This window comes from Oncorhynchus keta, chromosome 20 (genome assembly GCF_023373465.1).
Source record: "Oncorhynchus keta strain PuntledgeMale-10-30-2019 chromosome 20, Oket_V2, whole genome shotgun sequence".
Taxonomy (NCBI): domain Eukaryota; kingdom Metazoa; phylum Chordata; class Actinopteri; order Salmoniformes; family Salmonidae; genus Oncorhynchus; species Oncorhynchus keta.
Window position 1 is genome coordinate 11097357 of NC_068440.1, and position 23327 is coordinate 11120683.

A 23327-nucleotide genomic window follows, 5' to 3' on the forward strand; every position below is an offset into this window, starting at 1 on the left:
ACCAAGGTCCATATCATCACACATGACCAAATGACAGGCTTCATACAGTTCAAGTACAGAGTACCTGTCCCAAATATACGCCATCAATTTACAGACATCAAATAGTATAAGTAAGAATCCCATTCATGTTTTATTTCAACACAACAATAAACTGGAAGGCACCACTGTAAAACAAATATGCACATTTTATTCAACTATACACAATTGCCCACCCACTCAGTACCAGTAGATTAATTACAAAACACAATGGCAAACTGTACAATTGGAAAAAGGGCTGCCCTAGGCAAGAATGGGTTGGGGGGGCTGGTAAGACTAATTTACCAATCTAAAAATGGTTAGCTGACATAGCTAATTTAGTGACTGTCAGTAACTGATGAGAAAAACTGCTGATGCACAACCACATTTCGAAATTGCACCTTGTGTATTCTACTATTCTAACTCAACAGTAAGTTTAAGTAACAGTAAGTTGAGATCCCAAGGCGACCGACTATGTCGCTTATGCATGGGGCCTGACCTGGTTGTTGGAAATCAATTACCCGTTTTCCCCTTTAACAAAATATTACATATATATTTCAGCTGATCATTTCAACATGATTGTGCTACTGTATATGTGTCCATTTTCATTGAAATCCCCTCAACAGCAAACTAAATATTATGTGGAGCCACGACCAAATTAACACATTCTGCAATCAGTCTTTTTTATACAATCAAGACAATTGTACTTCACATTTGCTGCACCTCCTCCCACCTACATGGTTCATAGCACCAGGAACCTCATGTGGCCTGCACATGGCACTCATGCACATAATAGTAAAAAAATACTCTCATTAGTGGACCCATATAGTGCCATCAAAGGGAGACATGTCTTCGCAGTCCCCTATAGTGTTGAGTCAGAGATTCTTATACAGTCCCAGCCAAGTATTCAGAGATTGTTAAATCAATCCTCCTTTTCTGTAGCTTGGACTGCTCCCAGGTCAGTCCAGCTGACTGTTATAACAGTACACCTCCCCTGGGCCACGCTCAGTATATGTCCATTTGAACGTTCCACATTGTTCCCCGCTGATAGCAGCCTTGGTGTTGGGTCCGGTTCAGTCCAGTTCTGGCTCTCTGCTGCTGGTTGGCTGCTCTGTGTCACTAACGTCCTCATCGGAGCAGACCCGTTGCGTGGAGAAACGGAACAGGCGCATGAGGTCCTGGAAACGGGCACCAACCTAGAGGAGACATGTTAAGGGAAGTTACAGTAAAGGGATAAAAGGGTCAAATGGCCACCTCCTCAAAGGAAACATCTTAAAATCACACACAGACCCAATTCCATTTTAGTACCCATTGGTCTAGCTGCTGGCCCTTCACAGATCTAAATAGGAAGTAACATGGTTATGGTTCTATCCTGTTCTTTCAGCTCCATAGTGGGGCTATGGGAAGTGGTAGAAATAGAAGTGGGTGTGGTTCTCGCTCACCTCATTGGCTGTCTTGTTGTCAAGTTGGGTGGAGACAGCCTGAAAGGTGCTTTTATTAGCTCCCTTCTGTTGGCAGGCGGTCAAGATGGCACGGTCCGCCTCCCTGTTAAAACATAACAATAATGAAACCAGATTTAATACAATTATTTATATTGCGAAGCACCTATTTGACAATCCACCAGAATGGTAGAATACACTTTGCACCCCACACCTTAAACAAGCATACAACAGGAGGACAATGGCTCTAACCTGGTCCAGAGGATGACTTTCTCTCCACTGGGTGTAAGCGAGATGTTTTTGGCACAGACTGGGCGGTTAGAGCGATCCCCTTCTTTCTCCTCGTCCGCTTCATCCTCCCTTACTCGTTTGGCTTTTGGGGTTTTAGGACCTTGGCATCTCTTGGCATTTGCTGCCGATGACCTCTGGGAAGTGGAGTTTGTGTTGGTCACATCACCACAGCCTCTGTTCTCAGTCTGACACTGTAGTGAGGGCCGTATGTGGAGCTCGTTGAAAAAACCCCAGAACTCACCCTGCAGGTGGGTGTGACCTTGGAGAAGGGTGGCCACCTGCGCTTTCATCTGAAAGATAGAGAGACATCTAATGTCCTAATAAACTACCTTTCGAATCTGATGAATAAATGGACCCTCCTCCACTATGATATTTCACTCCCGTCTGCTTCGCTAGCTTTGATATTATCTTATATTGCCGTTTTCCAAGATAAAAAGTAGAACATGCTGCTCATGTGAAATCAATGTAGCACCCCCCAAGCACACCTCCTTGATGCCAGCAGGGCTGAGAGTAGGGCCTCCTTGAAGGACGCTCACTATCTTGCAGTAGTGCGAGGAGGTTTCCCCAAAGCTCAGCTCCAGTTGTCGCAAGAAGCGCCGGCTCCGCTCAAATGCCTGCTGTTCTGCGAGCTACGGCAGGTGGAGGAGAAGGAATATTAACACGTACCACTGTCTGTCACACACAAATAACAGACCAGTGGGCTTTAGTTTTGATGAAATCACACACACACACACACACACACACACACACACACACACACACACACAACGAGTTTCCAAGTGTGTATTTACAAAGTGAATAGAAGGCCAAGCCAGCACATACCAGTCCACACTCCTGGGCTTGTTCGAAATGGAGGAAGGCAGCAAAGTCTCGGAGCAGCTCCGGCCACTCATTCAGAACAGGCTTTAGCCTGGTGAAGAGTTCCACAGAGGTGTGCTCATCTCCGTCCTGCTCAAACTCATAGAGTACCTCCAGAAACTCCTTCACACGCCCCGGCACCGCCTGCAGGGCATGGCACACCTGGTCATAAAGAGCAAGAGAGTTATATTTGCAGTAGGATTAAGGATTTCTTAACCTCTTAGCTGTTAAGTCCCCTATATAGGAGATTTTGGGCGGTTCTGGGCTGGTTCCGACTGACATTCTGGTGTACAAAGTGCTCTGTGAATGTCGTACGGTCCTGTTCCTTCTAGTGCCAGAAACCCCCATCTGTCTGCTCTGTGCTACCACTCTCTCAGCGGCGCTGACTTGAAGTGTCAGGTTTTAGACCCCACATTTGCATAAGGAGTGATTTTCTGGCCTATCCAGACAAGTAATCGATTTGTTCTTCCTCTGAGTGACTGAGCCCAGCCTGGGAGACGGTATATGAAAGGGGACAGTCTAGCAAATACAACAGTTGAAGTTTCATTTCACTGTGATATTCTCAGTCAGATTGACAGCTCTCAACAGCAAAAGACTACATTTCATAGAATTTAAACAAGACTACTTTCTCTTGGGTCACAGATGGCCGAAATTAATTCCTGCTTAAAGCTGCAGTTGTAACAAATCTGCACACATTTGAATGGCATCTCTGCGCCGCTCAGTGGACGTTTAGGAGAAAGGTCTCTCGTCAGTTATATGAACTTGTGCCAATATTGTACTGTCACTAAGTAGGATCATTCACTGTTCTAAGGTGAAATATTATAGTAAGTCGCTTAAAATTGGATTGTTTCTATATTTAGAAATCATTATGAAAAATCTGATATTAGTGCAACGTACTTGAACTTGTGTCCTCAAAGTGAGTACACCTCAGCAATTTATAACTCTATTTTTTTTTACCAGAAAGGTGAGTTCCAGACCTTTCTGAAACTACGCAACAGTTGTTAACAGCCATCTCAGGAAAAATAATCATGTTTGGGTATGTCTATTTAGGCAGAAATCTAAATGATGTTGATGAGAGGGTGGCTATAACTGTAAATAGTGCAACAACGTATTGCAAGTGATACACTGCATGCAATCGCAAGCTGCCTTATTCCGATGTAATATCGGATTGCATGCTACCCCAGTCCATTTCAAATGGTTATTTTGGCCAACTTCGCTCAATGCTAGGAGTGTTAATCAGACAGAAAATGTAGGCCAAAGCCTTTTAAGCACTTTGGGTGCGAGAAATGAGCTTTATAAATAAAATAAATTATTATTTACCCTGTTGAGATAATTCTGAGCGAAAGCCATTTCCTTCTTCTCCCTCAGGGGGTCGCTGTCGAGTACGTCGTCATAGTCACAGAGGAATGGTGGGATTTTGGACATGCCCTCGCTGCCAACTTCTCCCGTGTGATGCTGCTCGTGCTTTGAGCTGGGAGGGTTGGGGGTGTTACTACAGCAGCCTGGGAAGGACATCAAATCCAGCTGTTGTGGTTAGATGGGAGAAGAGAAAGACTCCCCCCTAATTCCAAACAGACCCCTATCACTTTGTAGAAATCTGATAGCATTGATATACTTCATAAACCTATTCAATTATATGTGAAGTGTTCCCCCCTATACACATTTATCAGCGGCTGCTTCTGCAAAGTGTGGCCTATACTGCAAAAAAATGTATAATATTTATAATGGAGACCTATAGATATGCCCCAGGAAGAGCGCATCCGCCGCCCTTGCTAACTTTGACACTGCTGCTGAAAAAGACCCTAGTGGAAAAACTGTGTGTCCCCCTACATGTTGTGGTTTTTAAAGATTGGCGGGATGCTAACCTGAGGGTGTGCCTGATCGCTCGCCTTCTTCAGAGTCCTCTGACCTCCCCCCCGACGCCAGCCATGACAGTTTCTCCATCGTCTCCTAAAAGGTAAGATAACACACAAACCAAAACTATGAGGCGTGTGATATACGTGTAAAGAACTTGGTAAATACAATTTATTAATATGTTGTAATATCAACGTGTCACATGATCTCACTCACTTGCAGCTCTGGCACGGACAACGTGGACACCTCGGAGGATGGTGATACCGCTTCCTCTACCTCCTGATCTCCCATCCCCTCGTCACCCTCTCTCCCTCCGTCCCCCATGCTCGACGGTCTAGGTGATTGTGTCAGCGTTATCTCCTGCACCTCCTCTGACTCCTCCATGGGGTCAATGCAGTCAACGCTCCCCGGGGGACTGGCCGAGGACTCAGACAGGGCCAGGAGGGTCATTCCAAAATCATCCCCATCCTCCTCTTCCCTGCCACAGTCCTCTTTCTCTTCATCTTTCCCCTCTTCCTCCATTACAGCTGTGACATAGTCGTCAGGGGTCAGAGCCTGGTCCAGGGCAGGGGGTTCCGGGGAGGCTGAAGGTTGGGGCTGACCCTCACTCTTCAGGCTGCTTTTGAGTTCCTTCGTCACCCGCTGGCTGGTCCTGGAGGATTTGTCCTTGAATTGTTCGATAGGACTCGTAGTAGAGACAGAGGTTTGGGTTTCGGTACTAGTGGAGGCGGTTCTACTATTCATATGTGAAAACCAAAAGAGGTTTGCGCCACTGTTAGGGGTCACAGTATTCAGGTTTGTTTGTGGAGGGTTCTTGTTGTTGGGTGGAGGAGCTGGCAGCAGCCTGGGCAGCCTTCGGAGGTTGGCGAACGTGCTGAACTTCCCAGCAACCTGGTCTTCGGCCAATGGAGCGGAATGGGACAATCGGGAGGCCAATACCCTGGCGGAATGAGCGGGACAAAGGACAGCTGCAGCCACTGGGGCAGGCAAATTGAGAATGACTTGCAGGGGCTTCTGGGAAGGTTTGGGTTGAGGCCTGAGGGGATGTTTCAGATGAGGCTTGGTGGGATGCTGAAGAGGAGGAGGTTTGGATGTTGCAGGGTGGATGGGTTGCAGTTCGTGCTGAATCACAGCACCCGTCTGCAAATTATTTTCTGAGCGTGTAGTTCCACTTTTCAGACTGTGGGGGGAGCTGTGTGATACAGCAAGGGACAGCGAGAGGTCACAGTCTGGTGGAGGGTGACAGCGCCTGAAGCCGCAGCGCTGGAATGAAAGGCTGTCGGGGAGTTGGGGCGGGTAGCGAGTCGCGGGTGGGAAGCTGTAGTCCAAGGTCCTGGAAGAACTGAAGAGAAGCGTGTTGAGTGGGGCTTTCTTTGATTGACAGGCCGACATGGTTTCTGTATCTGGCGAGCTGTTGAGATCTTCGATTGCTTCGTAGATATAAGGCAAACTTCTCTGTAGGAATAGAACATGTATTTAAATCAATATGAACTATTTAGTTACCCAAATATCCAAACAAAGTTGACTTTTATCTAAACTGATACAAACAAACTTTCAGTCCGAAACAACCTTTTTGTTAGCAGACAATAAGTATTTGCAATACGGTAGAAGTTCCCCTAAGAAAATTGGAATGCTAGATAGAAACTATATTGTTGGCTAACTATTCTAGGTGTGGATTTGTGATTGGGATCAAGCAGTAGTATTCTAAGTGTTGGTTGGTACCCCCAGCCATCCGGGCATGGCTCTCTCCTCTCTCTCCACTGAGGGGCGCAGGTCACCCGGGTTCACTCGTTCACAGGCCACTGGCATGGGCTGAACCACCTTCTGGAGCCGGTAGGCCTGAAAAAGACGTAGGGAGAGGCACTTTTTGAGGCCCATTCGTTCGCATTGTTGATGGTCAACGCTAACATTTAGTTGAGTATTAGTTCATGTTAGTGGATGCAGTGGCAAGAGAAAGTATGTCAACCCTTTGGAATTACCTGGATTTCTGCATAAATTGGTCGTCAAATTTGATCTGATCTTCATCACAACAATAGACAAACAGTGTGCTTAAGCTACCAACACACAAATGATTGTATTTTTCTTGTCTCTATTGAATACATAATTTAAACATTCACAGTGTAGGTTGGGAAAAGTATGTGAACTCCTACTGTAGGCTAATGACTTCTCCAAAAGCTAATTGGAGTCAGGAGTCAACTAACCTGTGGTCCTATCAATGAGACGAGATTGGAGATGTTGGTTAGAGCTGTCCTGCCCTTTAAAAACACTAAACATTTGAGTTTGCTATTCACAAGAAGCATTGCCTGATGTGAACCATGCCTCGAACAAAATAGATCTCAGAAGACTAAGAATTGTTGACTTGCATAAAGCTGGAAAGGGTTACTAAAGTATCTCTAAAAGCCTTGATGTTCATCAGTCCACAGTAAGACCAAATGTCTATAAATGGAGATAGCACTGTTGCTACTCTCCCTAAGAGTGGCTGTCCTGAAAAGATGACTGCAAGAGCACAGCGCAGAATGCTCAAGGAGGTTAAGAAGAATCCTAGAGTGTTGCTAACGACTTACAGAAATCTCTGGAACATGCTAACATCTCTGTTGACGAGTCTACGATACGTAAAACACTAAACAAGAATGGTGTTCATTGGAGGACACCCCAGAAGAAGCCACAGCTGTCCAAAAAATACATTGCTGCACGTCTGAAGTTCGCAAAACAGCACCTGGATGTTCCACAGCGCTACTGGCAAAATATTCTGTGGACAGATGAAACTGAAGTTGAGTTGTTTGGAAGGAACACACAACACTATGTTCGGAGAAAAAAAGGCACAGCACACCAACATAAAAAACAACTAAAATATGGTGGAGAAAGATGGTTTGGGGCTGATTTGCTGCCTCAGGGCCTGGACAGCTTGCTATCATCGACGGAAAAATGAATTCCCAAGTTTATCAAGACCAATTGAAGCTCAACAAAAGTTGGGTGATGCAACAGTACAACGATACAAAACACAGAAGTAAATCAACAACAGAATGGCTTCAACAGAAGAAAATATGCCTTCTGGAGTGGGTTATTGCTGTCAAAGGAGGGTCAACCAGTTATTTTTATTTAACTATTAAATCCAAGGGTTCAACATACTTCTTCCACCTTGCACTGTGAATGTTTACATGGTGTGTTCAACAAAGACATGAAAAAGTATAATTGTTTATGTGTTATTAGATTAAGCAAACTGTTTGTCTATTGTTGCGAATTTTATGACCAATTTATGCAGAAATCCAAGTAATTCCAAAGGGTTCACATACTTTTTCTTGCCATCGTATGTCTATGTGAAGAAATCTAGAGTGTAGATTGTAATCTCTCCTGGCCTATAGAACAGGTCCAAGTTAAAGAAACTAGCAAACTAACTAACTAGAAACAAGTCATTTAGAAAAATGTGTGCACTACCCCAAACAATAAATAGCCCCACTAACACTTACTTTAGTAATACTGTATAGAATTTGTAGATCCAGGTTCTACCTTGATGACGTTGTTGGCATGGGTGGGTTTACACTTCTCCAAAATGTGGTCACGGAGCTGAGAGACCTTCTTGGCACGGAGCAGGTAGTGACACAGCAGCTCCTTGGGCTGGAGGGTCTCCCCCAGGTTCCTCAGGCCCAGGACGATCAGGCTGGAAAAACAAAATGGCAAAGAGCAAAAGACTCAGCCTACTATTTCTCAGAGAGTTGTTTACACAAAAAAGCATACAGAAATCAATTTCATTTAGATTCCAAGTTTACGGAAACAAATTGGTTTAGGACGGTGTGCATATAACAGAGCATATACAGTGTAATATGGGCATTCAAGGCGGGTATAACGTTTAGTCATTATATTTAATAGGTGATTCTTACCAGTCCTCTCCTGCGGTGAACATGCTGACGGAGCGAGCAGAATGCAGGGCTGGGTCCAGGCTGACGTGGGGTAGCAGCTCGGGGTACAGGAACACGGGCCGCGTGGCAAACAGCCATGCCAGCTGGGGGGGCATCGACGGATGCTTCCGGACTGGTAACACACAACACACCAGTTAGTGTGAGAAAGATTAAAACAAACATGAATTAGGCCAAACATCCTAAGTGAGTACAAATATTTTCAATTGAGACGGGTATGTTGTAATGAAACAGAGTATATGTTTGTCAGAAGTCGCCTTTACCTCAATTTGACTATCGCTATTGCTCTCGCGATCGCTTACCTCTCCTGCGTGTTCGTGGCTCGTTAGGGGCTTCTTGGTAAGGGATTGGGGACAGTGAGAGCTCCTCTAGCAGTGACAGTGCCCCCTGTAGGTTACAGGCGTTGAACACACTGGTGAACCCTGGCTCCACTGGGCCCCGGGTCAACTCCCCACGCTGGGCAAACATCTGTAACTCCATCTGAGGAAGAGGTAGGGAAATAGTACATTAACTATATATATATATTTTGAGAGAGATGAAAAGGAGGGAGATATGGTGGGAGTATCAGAGAGAGAATGAGAGTATGTTTATAAGTTGGTGCAGCTGAAGGCATCAGTGAAAGTGTGTTTGTCAGTATGTTTCTCTCTCACCAGGAACTGCTTGGTGGTGGCAGCTTCGCTCTGCAGTGCAGCCACCGGGCTGGTCAACATTTGGACCTGGGTTAAGAGCTGGACGTGCTGCAGACAGAGGAAAATACAGTCATTACTGATCAAGAAACAAACAAAGGTTATCTTCATTGTGATTCCAGGATTGACCAGGATTTTACTACGTAGGTTGATTTAGATATTTTTGTTGTTGTTTACACCTTAGCCAAATACATTTAAACTCAGTTTTCCCAATTCCTGACATTTAATCCTAGTAAAAATTCCCCGTTTTAGGTCAGTTAGGATCACAACTTTATTTTAAGAATGTGAAATGTCAGAATAATATTAGAGAGAATGATTTATTTTAGCTTTCATTTCTTTCATCACATTCCCAGTGGGTCAGAAGTTTACATGCTACCAAATACTAATTGAGTGTATTGCCTTTAAAATTGGTTTAACTTGGGTCAAATGTTTTGGGTAGCCTTCCACAAGCTTCCCACAATAAGTTTGGTGAATTTTGGCCCATTCCTCCTGACAGAGCTGGTGTAACTGAGTCAGGTTTCTAGGCCTCCTTGCTCGCACACGCTTTTTCAGTTCTGCCCACAAATTCTCTATAGGATTGAGATCAAGGCTTTGTGATGGCCACTCCAATACCTTGACTTTGTTGTCCTTAAGCAATTTTACCACAACTTTGGAAGTATGCTTGGGGTCATTGTCCATTTGGAAGACCCATTTTCAACCAAGCTTTAACCTGACTGATGTCTTGATGTTGCTTCAATATATCCACATAATTTTCCATCCTCATGAAGCCATCTATTTTGTGAAGTGCACCAGTCCCTCCTGCAGCAAAGCACCCCCACAATATGATGCTGCTACCCCTGTGCTTCACAGTTGGGATGGTGTTCTTCAGCTTGCAAGCCTCCCCTTTCCTCTAAACATAACAAATGGTCATTATGGCCAAACAGTTCTATTTTTGTTTCATCAGACCAGAGGACATTTCTCCAAAAAGTATGATCTTTGTCCCCATGTGCAGTTGCAAACCGTAGTCTGGCTTTTTTTTGGAGCAGTGCCTTCTTCCTTGCTGTGCGGCCTTTCAGGTTATTGTCGATATAGAACTAATTTTACTGTGGATATAGATACTTTTGTACCTGTTTCCTCCAGCATCTTCACAAGGTCCTTTGCTGTTATTCTGGGATTTGCACTTTTCGCACCAAAGTACGTTCATCTCTAGGAGACAGAACGGGTCTCCTTCCTGAGCGGTATGACGGCTCCGTGGTCCCATGAAGTTTATACGTGCATGCTGTTGTTTGTACAGATGAACGTGGTACCTTCAGGTGTTTGGAAATTGCTTCCAAGGATGAACCAGACTTGTGGAGGTCTACATTTTTTTTCCTGAAGTCTTGGCTGATTTCTATTTATTTTCCCATACTGTCAAGCAGAGAGGTATTGAGTTTGAAGGTAGGCCTTGAAATACATCCACAGGTACACCTCCAATTGACTCAAATTATGTCAATTCGCCTATCAGAAGCTTCTAAAGCCAAGACATAATTTTCTGGAATTTTCCAAGCTGTTTAAAGGCACAGTCAACTTAGTGTATGTAAACTTCTGACCCACTGGAATTGTGACACAGTGAATTATAAGTGAAATAATCTGTCTGTAAACAATTGTTGGAAAAATTACACGTGTCATGCACAAAGTAGATGTCCTAACCAACTTGCCAAAACTATAGTTTGTTAACAAGAAATTTGTGGAGTGGTTAAAAAGCGAGTTTTAATGACTCCAACCTAAGTGTATGTAAACTTCCGACTTCAACTGTAACAACGCAGGGTTCAGGTCAATTCCAATTTAATTTGAAATTGCAATTCAATTCACTCATGAAGTGGAGAATTTGAATTCAGAATTGAAATTAAATATTTGTAAATTTCCCAGTTAATGGAATTTACGCACTTAGTATAAAACAATTGACTGCAATTATTTCAACATGTATTCCTATATTTCCAGTATAGCTAGGCTGTCTAAACAGTGACATAATCAGCCCGAAAGCCTGAGGCTATTTAATTCATACTTGTGTAATTGTTTGGGATAATATTTAATTGGGAATAGAATTCTTGGAATTTACCTAACATTGGAATTGAATCATCTCTGAATTCAAAGACTGACTTGGAATTGAATTAAATTAATTTACAGGGACAGGGAATTTAAATAGAATAGAATTTGTGGAATTAACCACAAAACAAAGACAAAGACCACAGACCTGCTGGACTTGCTGCTGCAGTTGGAGTCTCTGGCAGTGGGAGAGGGTGGGGGTGAATGGAGGTGGGGGCTCACGGGGCTTGGTGACAAGGGCCCTGGGGGCCAAAAGGCCCTGGCTCTCCAGCAGGGCCCGGTGATGCCGGATGGCGGCTAGCTGCTCCTTCACCGTACGGTAGCGCCCTGCTGTCACCACCGCCATGGGGTCCCCCAACCTAGAGATCAAACATCAAACTGGGTCAGCTATACAGCGGTCAAATCAGACAAGGTTGAAAGTTGTCACTCAGAGGTATGAAGGTTGTGATTGGAGATTGAAAAAATGTCACTCTGTGGGTGAGTTGAAGGTATAAAGGTTGAAGGTTGAGATTAGAGGTTGACATTAATATTCAGAATTACATTTTGAATGAATTCGTTATTCACTGTGTATTTATCCCTCGTGTCACCATTTAATTTTTGTTGCTTCTTTAACACTGCATTGTTAGAAAATGACCCGTAAGTAAGCAATTTACTGTTAGTCTACACAATTACAAATTTGATTTGAGAAATGGAATTCAATTGACCCCAAAACTTCCTGCAGCAGAGTGTACTTGTGAAGATGACACCGTAACAAAAACAACAGCAGAACAGTGTGTATATGACGTGCACAAGTGTGCGGGTATACTAACGGGATATCTGGTGGGGTACTGAAGGCGGGCTTCCCCAGGGCAGGCGCCTCTTCCTCCCTCTCCTCTTCCTCGTGTCCTTCCTCATCTTGCTCCTGAGCAGTGAGCTCATCCTGGAACTGGAACACACAGAGAGAGATAAATACACCACACATAGACAACCACACAGACAACATAAACACAGACAACCACACAGACAACATAAACACAGACAACCACACAACAGAAACACAGGGGTAAAGAAAGAGGCTAACGAAACAACATAACACAGAATCTCTTACGGTCTCAAACAACTCCTCCATCAACTGGTTCACTTCCTTTTCTGAAAAATAATTACGAAGAATGGGAGATGAGGGTCAGCGCCCAACATGGTCACAGCCTAGATGGGTTGACTCCATCTCTTGGCTGCTAGGCAGCTCCGTCCCTAGGGTCTCCATGGTAACTCACTGGGGATGCGGACGGCTCGGTCGTTACGGTAATCCTCAACGTCGGGTTCGTCGATCTCTGCCAGGAAGTTATACTCCGGGTCGTCATCATCGTCGCCTTCCTCTGAAAAGAGTAAGAGAAAGGACATTTGAGAAAGAGGAACAGAGTGCAAGAGTTTGTGTGCAAGACTCAGTAAATTGGAGAGTAGTAACACTATATATTATATAGATCAGAGATGGGCAACTTGTCCTCATTCGTCTGATTGGTGTCAATTTTCCCTCAGCCCTTTAGCTAACACAACTGATTAAACTAATTGCATTAGTTAATTCTTGGCGTCAGGAGTGTTAGCAGGGGCAAAATGATGTCACCAATCAGGCCCCTGAGGACTGTTGCCCATCCCTGATATATACTGAGCTATGACAGGGCTATTCAACTACTGAAAAAAAAAAATATTGGTCCCATGTTTCATGAGCTGAAATAAAAAAAACTCCCAGAAATGTTCCATACACACAAAAAAACATATTTCTCTCAAATGCACAAATGTGTTTACATTCCTGTTAGTGAGCATTTTTCCTTTGCCAAGATAATCCATCCACCTGACAGGCGTGGCATATCAAGAAGCTGATTAAAGTGCTGGGGACAATAAAAGGCCATTAAAATGTGCAGTTTTGTCATACAACACAAGTTGAGGGAGACTGCGGGTATGTCAACCAGAGCTGCTGCCAGAGATTTGAATGTTAATTTCTCTACCATAAACCGGCTTCAACATAATTTTAGAGAATTTGGCAGTACATCCAACTGGCCTCACAACCGCAGGCCACGTGTAACCATGCCAGACCAGGACAACATCCGGGTGCTGAGGAGTATATCTGTAATAAAGCCTTTTTGTGAGAAAAAAAACAACTAATTCTGATTGGCTGGACCTGGCTCCACCCACCCCTGCCCAGTCATGTGAAATCCATAGATTAGGGCCTAATTTATTTATTTCAATTGACTGATTTCCTTCTATGAACTGTAACTCGGTAAAATCATGTTGCATTTATATTTTTGTCCAATGTTTTTTTTTTTTAATGTTTGTAAATATTTCAGCTTTTATTTGAATTTGTTTTTTTTCCTTTTTCCTGTCTGAAATGTGCTGTATAAATAAAGTTGGATTTGATTCTAGATAGAATAGAATTGTCATAGTGCTTATATCCAGTCCTTTCACATCTGGGTAATTGTTTCCCAAAGTTTATTTCACCTTTATTTAATTAGGCAAGTCAGCTAAGAACAAATTCTTATTTACAATGACAGGGTTTTAACCTTGTCCGCTTGGGGATTCGATCCAGTAACCTTTCAGTTACTGGCCCAATGCTCTAACCACTAGGCTACCTGCCACCCCCATAAGTTCACTTATTTGCTTATAGGTCTTCAGAATTAGGTTTATATTTTCAAAACACCCCTTTTACCCCACTTGTCCTTCTCATTACAGAACTGGCTGAAGAGCTCAAATTGGGAAAAATGTCTATTTTATTTTCAGTGTTATGTTTAACTCATTAGGGGAGCAATGTACAAATTCTTAGGAATATTGATTTGTTATTTTTGGACTTATAGGATAATGAGAATTTTGTGAAAATGTTGGTAAAACACATGATAAAAAAACTATAATAAATTATGAAATAGATAAGTACAGATCCTAATCGCAGTGATTCAAGAGAACATTTTGTGAAAAATAACACTTGAGAATTGGTTTTCTTTTTTGACAGCTTCGTGAGAATGTCCCATCTACACTAGCTGCCGAGAATAGTTGCTTGGAATGGATTTGGAATTGAGCAGCGCACACACGCTCCACCCCCTCACCATCGTTGTACATGTCAGAGGTCATGATGCCCTGAAGCCAGTGGGTCCACTCAAGGTCCTCGGGGGCGGAGCCACACCCGTACATGTCAGGCGTGATGTCGGGGGCACAGAGCTCTGCCTCCAGCTGGCCCATGGGGACATCCCGGAGGGGCCTCTTGGAGCGAGTACGACACGCCATCAGACCGTCCGCCATGGGTGGCTGTGATAGGGGGAGGGAGACAGAGGGTGGTGGAGGGAGAGGAATAGGGAGGAACAGACATAGGAAAGACAATATGGAGAGGTGGACAGGGTTGGGAGAGCAAAAGCAGGAGGTTACCAGATCAAATCATACTGTCAGTATTAGCAGAGCCCCCACTGTAAATGTGATAGAGTATATTGTCCTCAGCAATATGTCTTACTTAATAATTATAAATGCTGAATAAATGAATGTGACATTTTTTAGACATTTTAGAGCACAATATAAGGAGGATAATGACACCAAGAGTTTGTATGTATCATGTTCGGTTCACAAATCATAGGGTTTTACAGGAGGCATGTACAGTATAGGTCTAAAAAGTAACCTAAAATTAAGATTTTCCCAACAAAAAAAAGCATGTGAAATATCATTCCTCCCAATTAGGTTTCTATGTGAGAATTGCCCAAACAATCTGAGACAGCGCAAATATTTTCGTCCTATCATGGCGTGGAATCGCCCTGGTACCTGGTAGGGCTCCAGGCAGACTGGACCGATGGCTAGCTCCTCCTCGACGGCATGGAGCTTCTCCAGGAAGCTGAAGTCTGGAGGGGCCCTGGTGGTAGAAGTACCCTGGGGGCCATGGGAGAAGGAAGGTTGGGGGGGAGGGGGAGGGCCCATGGGGACTACCTCCACCGTCAGGTGTCTGGACCTGCTGCGTTGGACCTAAGAGGAAAGGAGGAGTTCCATAAACATATCTCACAAGAATAGAATAACAAGAGCATATTATGCTATTTACAAAAGGCAATATTCTGGATTTTATTACATTTGACATAAAAAAATTAAAATCTTTTTAGAAATAAAAAAAATCTTTAAAATTGTATTTTAGAGTGTGTCACCTGCATGGGGCTGACGCTCCTGACGTCGTCCCACTGTGTGTGTATTCCCCTGTGGAAGCCTGCTCTGATTCCTCTAGGAGACGAGGCCATGCTCTCAATGTCACTCTCCTGAAATGTCTACAACACACAAAGTTCAATACAGTCACTTATATATATATATATATATATATATATAGAGAGAGATAGAAATAACACATTTTCTATTTAAAGAACTGAAATATACAATCATAACGTATCTATGGCATTCCAAAGGTGATACAGCGGAACCACTTTGTATAGGTTATTTAACTACAACAATGACTCCGTAAGCATGATGAATGCCTTACAATGCACTAAAGATATTTTTTAAATAATAATAATAATAATAATAATTCAGGCCACAAGCTTACAACAAGACACAGACAAATCCTATGAATCTCTTACATCTTCCGCTGTCTCGTCCTCCTCCTCTTCGTCGGGGCAGTACTCTTCATCAGAAGAGTCTTCCTCCGCTAGTTGAATGTCAACAAACTGTGGGGCCTGAAAATGGACAAGCACTTCAGCCTTTTCTAGTATGGTGCCATACTTTCCAGTCAGGTATTAAGTGTTTGATACTAAACTTTAACAGCATTAGCAGGACGATTGATGGATTTTCATTGGTGGTGGCAGGTCACCTAGAGGTTAAGAGCATTGGGCCAGTAAACGAAAGGTCGCTGGTTCGAATCCCTGAGAAGGCAAGGTGGAAAGATCTGCCGTTCCGCCCTTGAGCAAGGCAGTTAACCAACAACAACTGCTCCCCAGGCGCCGATGACCTGGATGTCGAATAAGGCAGCACCCCGCACCTCTCTGATTGTGTTGGGTTAAATGGATTCAGTTGTGCAACTGACTAGGTATCCCCTTACCTTCTCTTTATTGACCTTTTTAATGGGTGAGATGTTCCAAGTGGGAATTACCTGAAATTACACAAAGATTGAATTTCAAGAGGCTCAATAGCATAACATGGCAAATCTAAATATATGCTAAAACGCACACACTAGAGGCAGTGAACTCACCACTCCTTTTTCTACCACTTCCTTGAATTTGGAACGTGTCATCTTGGGTTCCTAAGAGGTAGATGAGAAAGATGTTAAATGTAAGTGCACACAGAGACTTGAACGTGTCAATTCTCAACTGAAACCAACTGAAGAAGTCTTCATTTGGACATGGAAATGCAATGGTTGACACTCACAAAGACAGGCACGGCCTCCGTCTCATTGATTGCGGCTTTCATCATAGCCACCACATGCTCATTGGTGATCACTTCCTGTGGGTCAAAGGTCAAAAACCAGGCTTACAATCAGTCTGTCTGTATTTGTCTGTCAGTATGTGAGGTTGTAGGCAAATTGTTTTTGTAGGAAATCAACGTTTCCACAGGCCACACTACCTGCCTAAGTAACATTGGCACGGTTGCAGCTATGAGTGAGTTAGTGGTAGGGTCGTAGTGAGTGGTCCCTCTCTGCACTCACATGAATGATGTTGCGGACGTTGGCCGTGGTCAAGTTGTGTTGTCTGGACTTGTTCTCTAGTTCACGGTCCAGCTCCCTGTCAATCTCCAGCTCTGGACTGGCCCCTTCCTGCTCTCCGCCCCCCACCTCTCCATCCGCAGCTCTCTTCTTCCTCTTTACCCCTCCCTTCTTCCTGCTGCCCTTGTGTCCCCCGCCCTGCCTGTCATCTGACAGAGAAGGAGAGAGTCAATCAGTCTTGCCCTCCTACAGTATGCTTTACTCATACTATAAAAGGAAAATGGTTAGCTGAGATAACTTCAGGATTGATTGTGGATAAGGTCCTGCTCCAAGGTCATTTTGTGCACCGTTCCTTATCTTGTTCATGTTGTATACAAGATGTGAGTACTGTTTCTTTATTAGTTGCTGTTTCTTTATTAGTTGCTAAGGGCGGGCAGTTAATAGGTATAGGTTCTCCTCACCCATTGTGATGACCAGGTCTGTTTCCTCTTCTGTCTGAGGGGGGCACTGTGCAGGGCTGCATTGGCCTGCCTCCTCTTCATTCTCTACCTGACCTGGAGATCCTGCAAAGCCAAGAGCCTCACATATTTACCTATTTATCAATTGCTTAGGTAGGAGGCACAAAACATAGATAAAACGTATCACTAAAATCTAAATGTGAAGTGAGAACTCCTCTCCTTTGCCCATCTCCCTCTCCTCTACTTACCCTCAGCAACTAGAAGGTCTGAGCTGGGAACCTGGCCAATCAGGCCCTGACTCTTGAACCTGGGAGACCGTCTCCGTGGCGATGATGTCCCATGGATCTCCGGGACTCTCTCCTCCGTGGAAATGGTAACGATGGCACTGGCCTCTGTTCTGAGTGGTGATGATGCATTGTAGGATGCTGGTGTTTTAGTAGACTGTATTTTCCCTGTCCTAATAGACTTGGCAGGGCCGCCTTTGAGAGAGCTGGACTTGCGTTTGCGGACCAGACTCATTGTGTAGTACCATCTGTGAGATTGATTGAGAACAACCATGGAAATAGTTTATGGTGTGCATGTACAACTAGTCTCGAGTATCTCCCCATCCTTGTGTCCTCTGGACCCTTTGATCTGCACTGGTCTGACAAGATGGGGGGAAGCCATATGGCAGAATAGAATATCCTAGCTTGTAAGTACAGATAATTCGAGTTTACCTGTCCAGTTGTCAGCTCCTTTATGGTTTAAATGAGACGCACACTGTTTTGTACACATATGGGCACTAGTGTTAGCTAACGTTACTAGTATTAGCTAACACTCAAAGATAAATATAAATACTTAACTGCCCACCTCCTTCTGTAAAGTACTTACGTTAGCTAGCTAGAGGTGGTATGTATATGAACACGTTTGCATACAGTTAGCTTTAGTTAACAAATGTTAGCTCTCATTGAGTGAGTGGTGTTGGCCATGGCATCAGTCAGTGGCAATGGCATCCTCATAGTGCCAGCTGTGATGGTATGACGGCTAGCAACCTAAGCTTGCTAACTAAGTAGCTAACAAACTGCCTTTGATACTAGCTTGGAAATTATTCTCAACAGAACAACATTTAAACAAACGAATTTCCCAAAAGGCGAATAACGTTACTATGTTCAAATTAATTGATGAATAGGAGTTTTCAAAACAACACTTCATCTTACCCGCCACAAAACCGCTAGCTCCATCAGCAGTAAACGCAGAAAACTAACATTATGTTTCCGGGTGCAACACTGAGTTCATTCCTGTCAGATACACTTTTGAGGAGATGGGAAACTCAATTTCGAATCGTATTGTGTCAGTTGCCCATGCGACGTCAATGGGCCGCGCGGTGCATTCTGGGCGATTATGTGACCAGGAGAGCTCTCCTTCAAAGAGGGAATGGGAGTCTATTGAGCGCTAGCTCGAAAACCCAACATTAGCATGAATTTCGTCAACAAGAAGTACAACATTACAAATATTTTCAGAGATCTGAGATAATTGACTTGCTATATGTAATATCGTATATAGGAATATAGGCACTTTCTTGACTCATACACTGAGAAGGAATAGAGTCCCACAGTGGTGTCATTATACCCCCAAAAAGGGAAATGGTCCACATTTTTTTCCCACCATTTAAGAAACACTTAAAATAAGGGTAGTGTTTTGTGTAGGCTTACCCTGGCGTGATGTTTTGATAACCATGTAAATCTCTCTAGGACAAGATGACTTTTATAAATGTATTCGGTTCTATTTACTCTCAGATTCGAAAATGCTAATTAGCATCAAATACACATAATCCCTGCAAGCTCCTGCACGTCATCTCTATCTGACACATTTGCTAACAGGTATTGTGACAATTTAAAACTTGCACAAGACAGTTCACAGAATTGTCCATTTAAAGAAATGTTGCCAATTTTATTACTACATTTAGTTAATATTAGATGGTTAATCCAGAGATTCTTACTTTTGCCTCTATTTGGCAGTCTCATCCAGATCATCATAGCATGTGTAGTTCTTTATCATAGCCACATTAGCAGCTAATTAGCATTTCATTTTGGGGGGCAAGCGAATATATTGATAAGTCACCTTAACTAGAGAGATTTACACGGTAATCAAACTACAGCCCTTATTTGAAGTGTTTCTAAAATCCCCTATGGGAAAAATGAATGGTGGGAAAACGATTGGAACCATTTCCCTGTTTGGCTGCTAGGTTGTATGGGTATTATGACTCATACTGTGGTACTCTATTGCATGATGATTAAATTAGCAACCACAACGCAACATGACAAGGTGAACACGATTGGTCGACAGTCTGCTGTGTGGGGCGTTATACGTACCTTCATTTATTGGCCAATGGGATTCCTATCTCCTCCTTGATCTGATATCTCTGTTCCCACCCCATAAAGTGCCATACAATGCTAATGCTGCTGCTGCTGCCGCTTCTCCTTCTTATTCTTCTATAGAATGGTGGTCCTCAAACAATTGTTATAGGTGTATGCTGCCACCTACTGTATTGGCTGTGTATCAGCCTACTTTTCTAAAATCAGCTGCCACCACATCATCTATCATCTGTGATTTACATCCCATTCCTGCACTACAATTGACAACCATGGCCACGAACGCCAAAACAAACAACCTTCTTGAAGCACATGTTATTCCTATCTCTCTCTATTGGCCTCAGCCTACTCACAAGGATCCTCTTAGGATCAGGCTGGTCACAACACCATTATCCCAGAAACCCTAGACCCACTCCAATTTGCATACAGATTCACAGATGATGCCATCTCTATTGCACTCCACACTGCCCTTTTCCCACCTGGACAAAAGGAACACCTATGTGAGAATGCTATTAATTGACTACAGCTCAGCGTTCAACACCATAGTGCCCTCAAAGCTCATCAAACAATAAGCTAAGGACCCTGGGACTAACACCTCCCTCTGCAACTGGATCCTGGACTTCCTGACGGGTCGCCCCCAGGTGGTAAGGGTAGGTAACAACCCATCCACCACGCTGATCCTCAACACAGGGGCCCCTCAGGGGTGCGTGCTCAGTCCCCTCCTGTACTCCCTGTTCACTCATGAATGCACGGCCAGGCACGACTCCAACACCATCATTAAGTTTTCCGATGACACAATAGTGGTAGGCCTGATCACCAACAATGACAAGAGAGCCTATAGGGTGCCAGGACAACAACCTCTCCATCAACGTGATCAGGACAAAGGAGATGATTGTGCTCTACAGGAAAAGGAGGACTGAGCACGCCCCCATTCTCATCAAATGGGCTGCAGTGGAGCAGGTTGACAGCTTCAAATTCCTTGGTGTCCACATTACCAACAAACTAACATGGTCCAAGCACACCAAGACAGTCGTAAAGAGGGCACAACAAAAACTATTTCCCCTCAGCAGACTGAAAATATTTGGCATGGGTCCTCAGATCCTCAAAAGGTTCGACAGCTGCACCATCAAGAGCCTGATTGGTTGCATCACTGCCTGGTATGGCAACTGCTCGGCCTTTGACCGCAAGGCACTACAGAGGGTAATGCGTACGGCCCAGTACATCACCGGGGCCAAGCTTCCTGCCATCCAGGATCTCTATACCAGGTGGTGTCAGAGGAAGGCCCTAAAAATTGTCAAAGAGGCCTCCCGGGTGGCGCAGTGATCTAAGGCACTGCATCACAGTACTAGCTGTGCCACCAGAGACTCTGGGTTCGAGCCCAGGCTCTGTCGCTGCTGGCCGCGACCAGGAGGTCCATGGGGCGACGCACAATTGGCCTAGCGTTGTCCGGGTTAGGGAGGGTTTGGCCGGTAGGGATATCCTTGTCTCATCGCGCACTAGCGACTCCTGTGGCGGGCCGGGCGCAGTGCACGCTGACCAGGTCGCTAAGTGCACGGTGTTTCCTCCAACACATTGGTGAGGCTGGCTTCCGGGTTGGATGCGCGCTGTATTAAGAAGCAGTGCGGCTTGGTTGGGTTGTGTTTCAGAGGACGCATGGCTCTCGATCTTCGTCTCTCCCGAGCCCGTACGGGAGTTGTAGCTAACAATTGGATTCCACGAAATTGGGGAGAAAAAGGAGGTCAAATAAAATAAAATACAAATAAAAAATTGTCAAAGACTCCAGCCACCCTAGTCATAGACTGTTCTCTCTGTTACCGCACAGCAAGTGGTACCGGAGCGCCAAGTCTAGGTCCAAGAGGCTTCTAAACAGCTTTTACTCCCAACCCATAAAACTCCTGAACATCTAATCAAATGGCTACCCAGACTATTTGCATTGCATTGGATTAGATACAAAGTATCTAAGATGAGAAAAACATGTCTAGACTTTGGTTTGTCACTCTACTATCTCGGGCCTTGAGGCTGCTGACTATCAGCAGGTGCAGACAATTCTCAACCTGAGAACTAAAGCAGTACATCTCCATTTACCCAGTACTTTTCCATCATTGCGCATTGCAAGCATACAAAGGTTATCACATATATACACAGTAATCATGGCATTGGTGTAACACTCATAAAATGCACATGGGCAACTAACAGCTTACTACGCAACATACTTAATAGCTACAGTCTACATATCTCCCTGGCATATTACATCATTTATGCAGCAGCATACAATACATTTTTGGACTCACCTAATGTGAATAGTTTTTCATCAAACTTTCATCAAAGTCTGTCATTCTCTGGATTTATGGTGCATTCAAGACAACTGGGTCGAATCATGACGTCAGTGATCTTCAGGTCGATGCTTTAAAAAGAGGCCAGAGTTCCCGACTTGGAATTCCGAGTTGGATGACCGTTCAAAACTTTTTTTCCCAGTCGGAGCTAGTTTTCTCCCCAAGTTCCCAGTTGTCTTGAACTCACTGAAGTCTGAGATTTCCCAGTTCCTGAGTTTCTAGTTTTTTGAACGCGGCAGAAGTCTTGCTCAATTGACAGCATGGCAAATGTATTCAACCTTTTCTGATCCATGGTGTTGAATGTTTATCCTTTTTCAGCTTGGAAAAGAGACCCTTAAACCCACATTTGGACCACACACCCACTACACAAAATAACAGGCTAGTGATTGCTTTGCAACGCTTGCAGTTAGCCACTGATTCCTTTCAAACCACTCATTGTTGAATTTGCAATTTCCAACTTGTTGTGTAATGTTTATGTACAATGGCCGATGAGCACGGATACATTTTATCTATCATTTCTCTTCATATGACAAGGATTGAAATGGATTTGCCAGTAGATTGTCAACTTGGTTCATGATGATGACTGCTTGTCCAGCTTGCTAGCTAAGATTGATGTAAGATTGAAAGTATGATGCTGACATGATCAGCCCAATCAAAGCTACGGTAGATATAATGTGATTTGACATCATTCTATCTGTGGCCATTGACCTCAAGACTTCTTGGATGGGCACTTCTAATGTAACTCTATGGCAGCACCCAAGGGGCTTGAATTGTCGAGCTCTCCCCCTAGATTCTGCGGGGACGTAGTGTCCCCATGTGTGACAGAACACTGAGCCAATCACGGCGCAACTAGAGAACATCATCAACCCCTACGCTCCGTATTTGCTGGATGGCTGACCCACCACCACAGAAAGCACTGAGCTAGGCTGAAACACCTGCCTTTTGGAGCTGCCTTACTCAAGAAAGCAACAAAAAAAAGAGACCATGTTTGTATGCAGCTTTATTAATTCAAAGATCTATTCTTTTTTTTTGTTACATGGTTTGCAAACTGATATGTGACATGTATTAATGGCAAAATAACATGCAAAACAATGTATTATTATTATTATTTATTCATGTTGCTAAACAGGTGGGGCTCAAAACAGGTGCCCTGAATGATGGGTCCCCACTGAGCCTTGTACGTTCCAGTCTCAGCCCTGTGATTACACTTTCCTCCCTTCACTCTTGACCTGATGACCTCGCTGACCCCACCTTTTCCTGGATCTTATACAGGCACCTTCCCCTTTCTACAACTCTTGCCATTTGTTTTTAACCTCTGCTATCATCAACCCCTTGGCTTCTGCTTTACTGGTGGACAATTCCATGTCAACATTAGGATGTTTAAAAAGAGCCTGCTTGGTGATAACATCCACCTCCTTATTCCACTGTACTCCCACATGAG

General features: G+C 44.0%; 1 protein-coding gene across 2 annotated transcripts; it reads right to left on the reverse strand.

The window, feature by feature from the left end:
* Positions 1-117: 117 nt before the first annotated feature.
* On the reverse strand, positions 118-19675 carry LOC118399381 (GON-4-like protein). Of its 2 annotated transcripts, none has more exons than XM_035795423.2 (28): positions 19554-19675; positions 17451-17734; positions 17206-17307; positions 16748-16953; positions 16471-16545; positions 16295-16345; positions 16145-16195; positions 15687-15782; positions 15264-15380; positions 14893-15090; positions 14193-14391; positions 12375-12476; positions 12209-12249; positions 11931-12046; positions 11270-11480; positions 9022-9108; positions 8674-8851; positions 8336-8486; positions 7965-8115; positions 6180-6296; positions 4674-5912; positions 4469-4553; positions 3924-4105; positions 2568-2765; positions 2231-2374; positions 1707-2035; positions 1458-1560; positions 118-1211 (listed from the first exon to the last, which is right to left on the reverse strand). In XM_035795423.2, exons 2-28 carry the CDS (start codon positions 17719-17721, stop codon positions 1089-1091), a joined length of 4923 nt encoding a protein of 1640 aa, XP_035651316.1. In that variant the 5' UTR covers positions 17722-17734; positions 19554-19675; the 3' UTR covers positions 118-1088. The 2 variants fall into 2 exon arrangements, with proteins under 2 accessions (XP_035651316.1, XP_035651315.1); XM_035795422.2 differs by lacking the exon at positions 19554-19675 and adding an exon at positions 18399-19485.
* Between the last annotated feature and the right edge of the window lie 3652 nt (positions 19676-23327).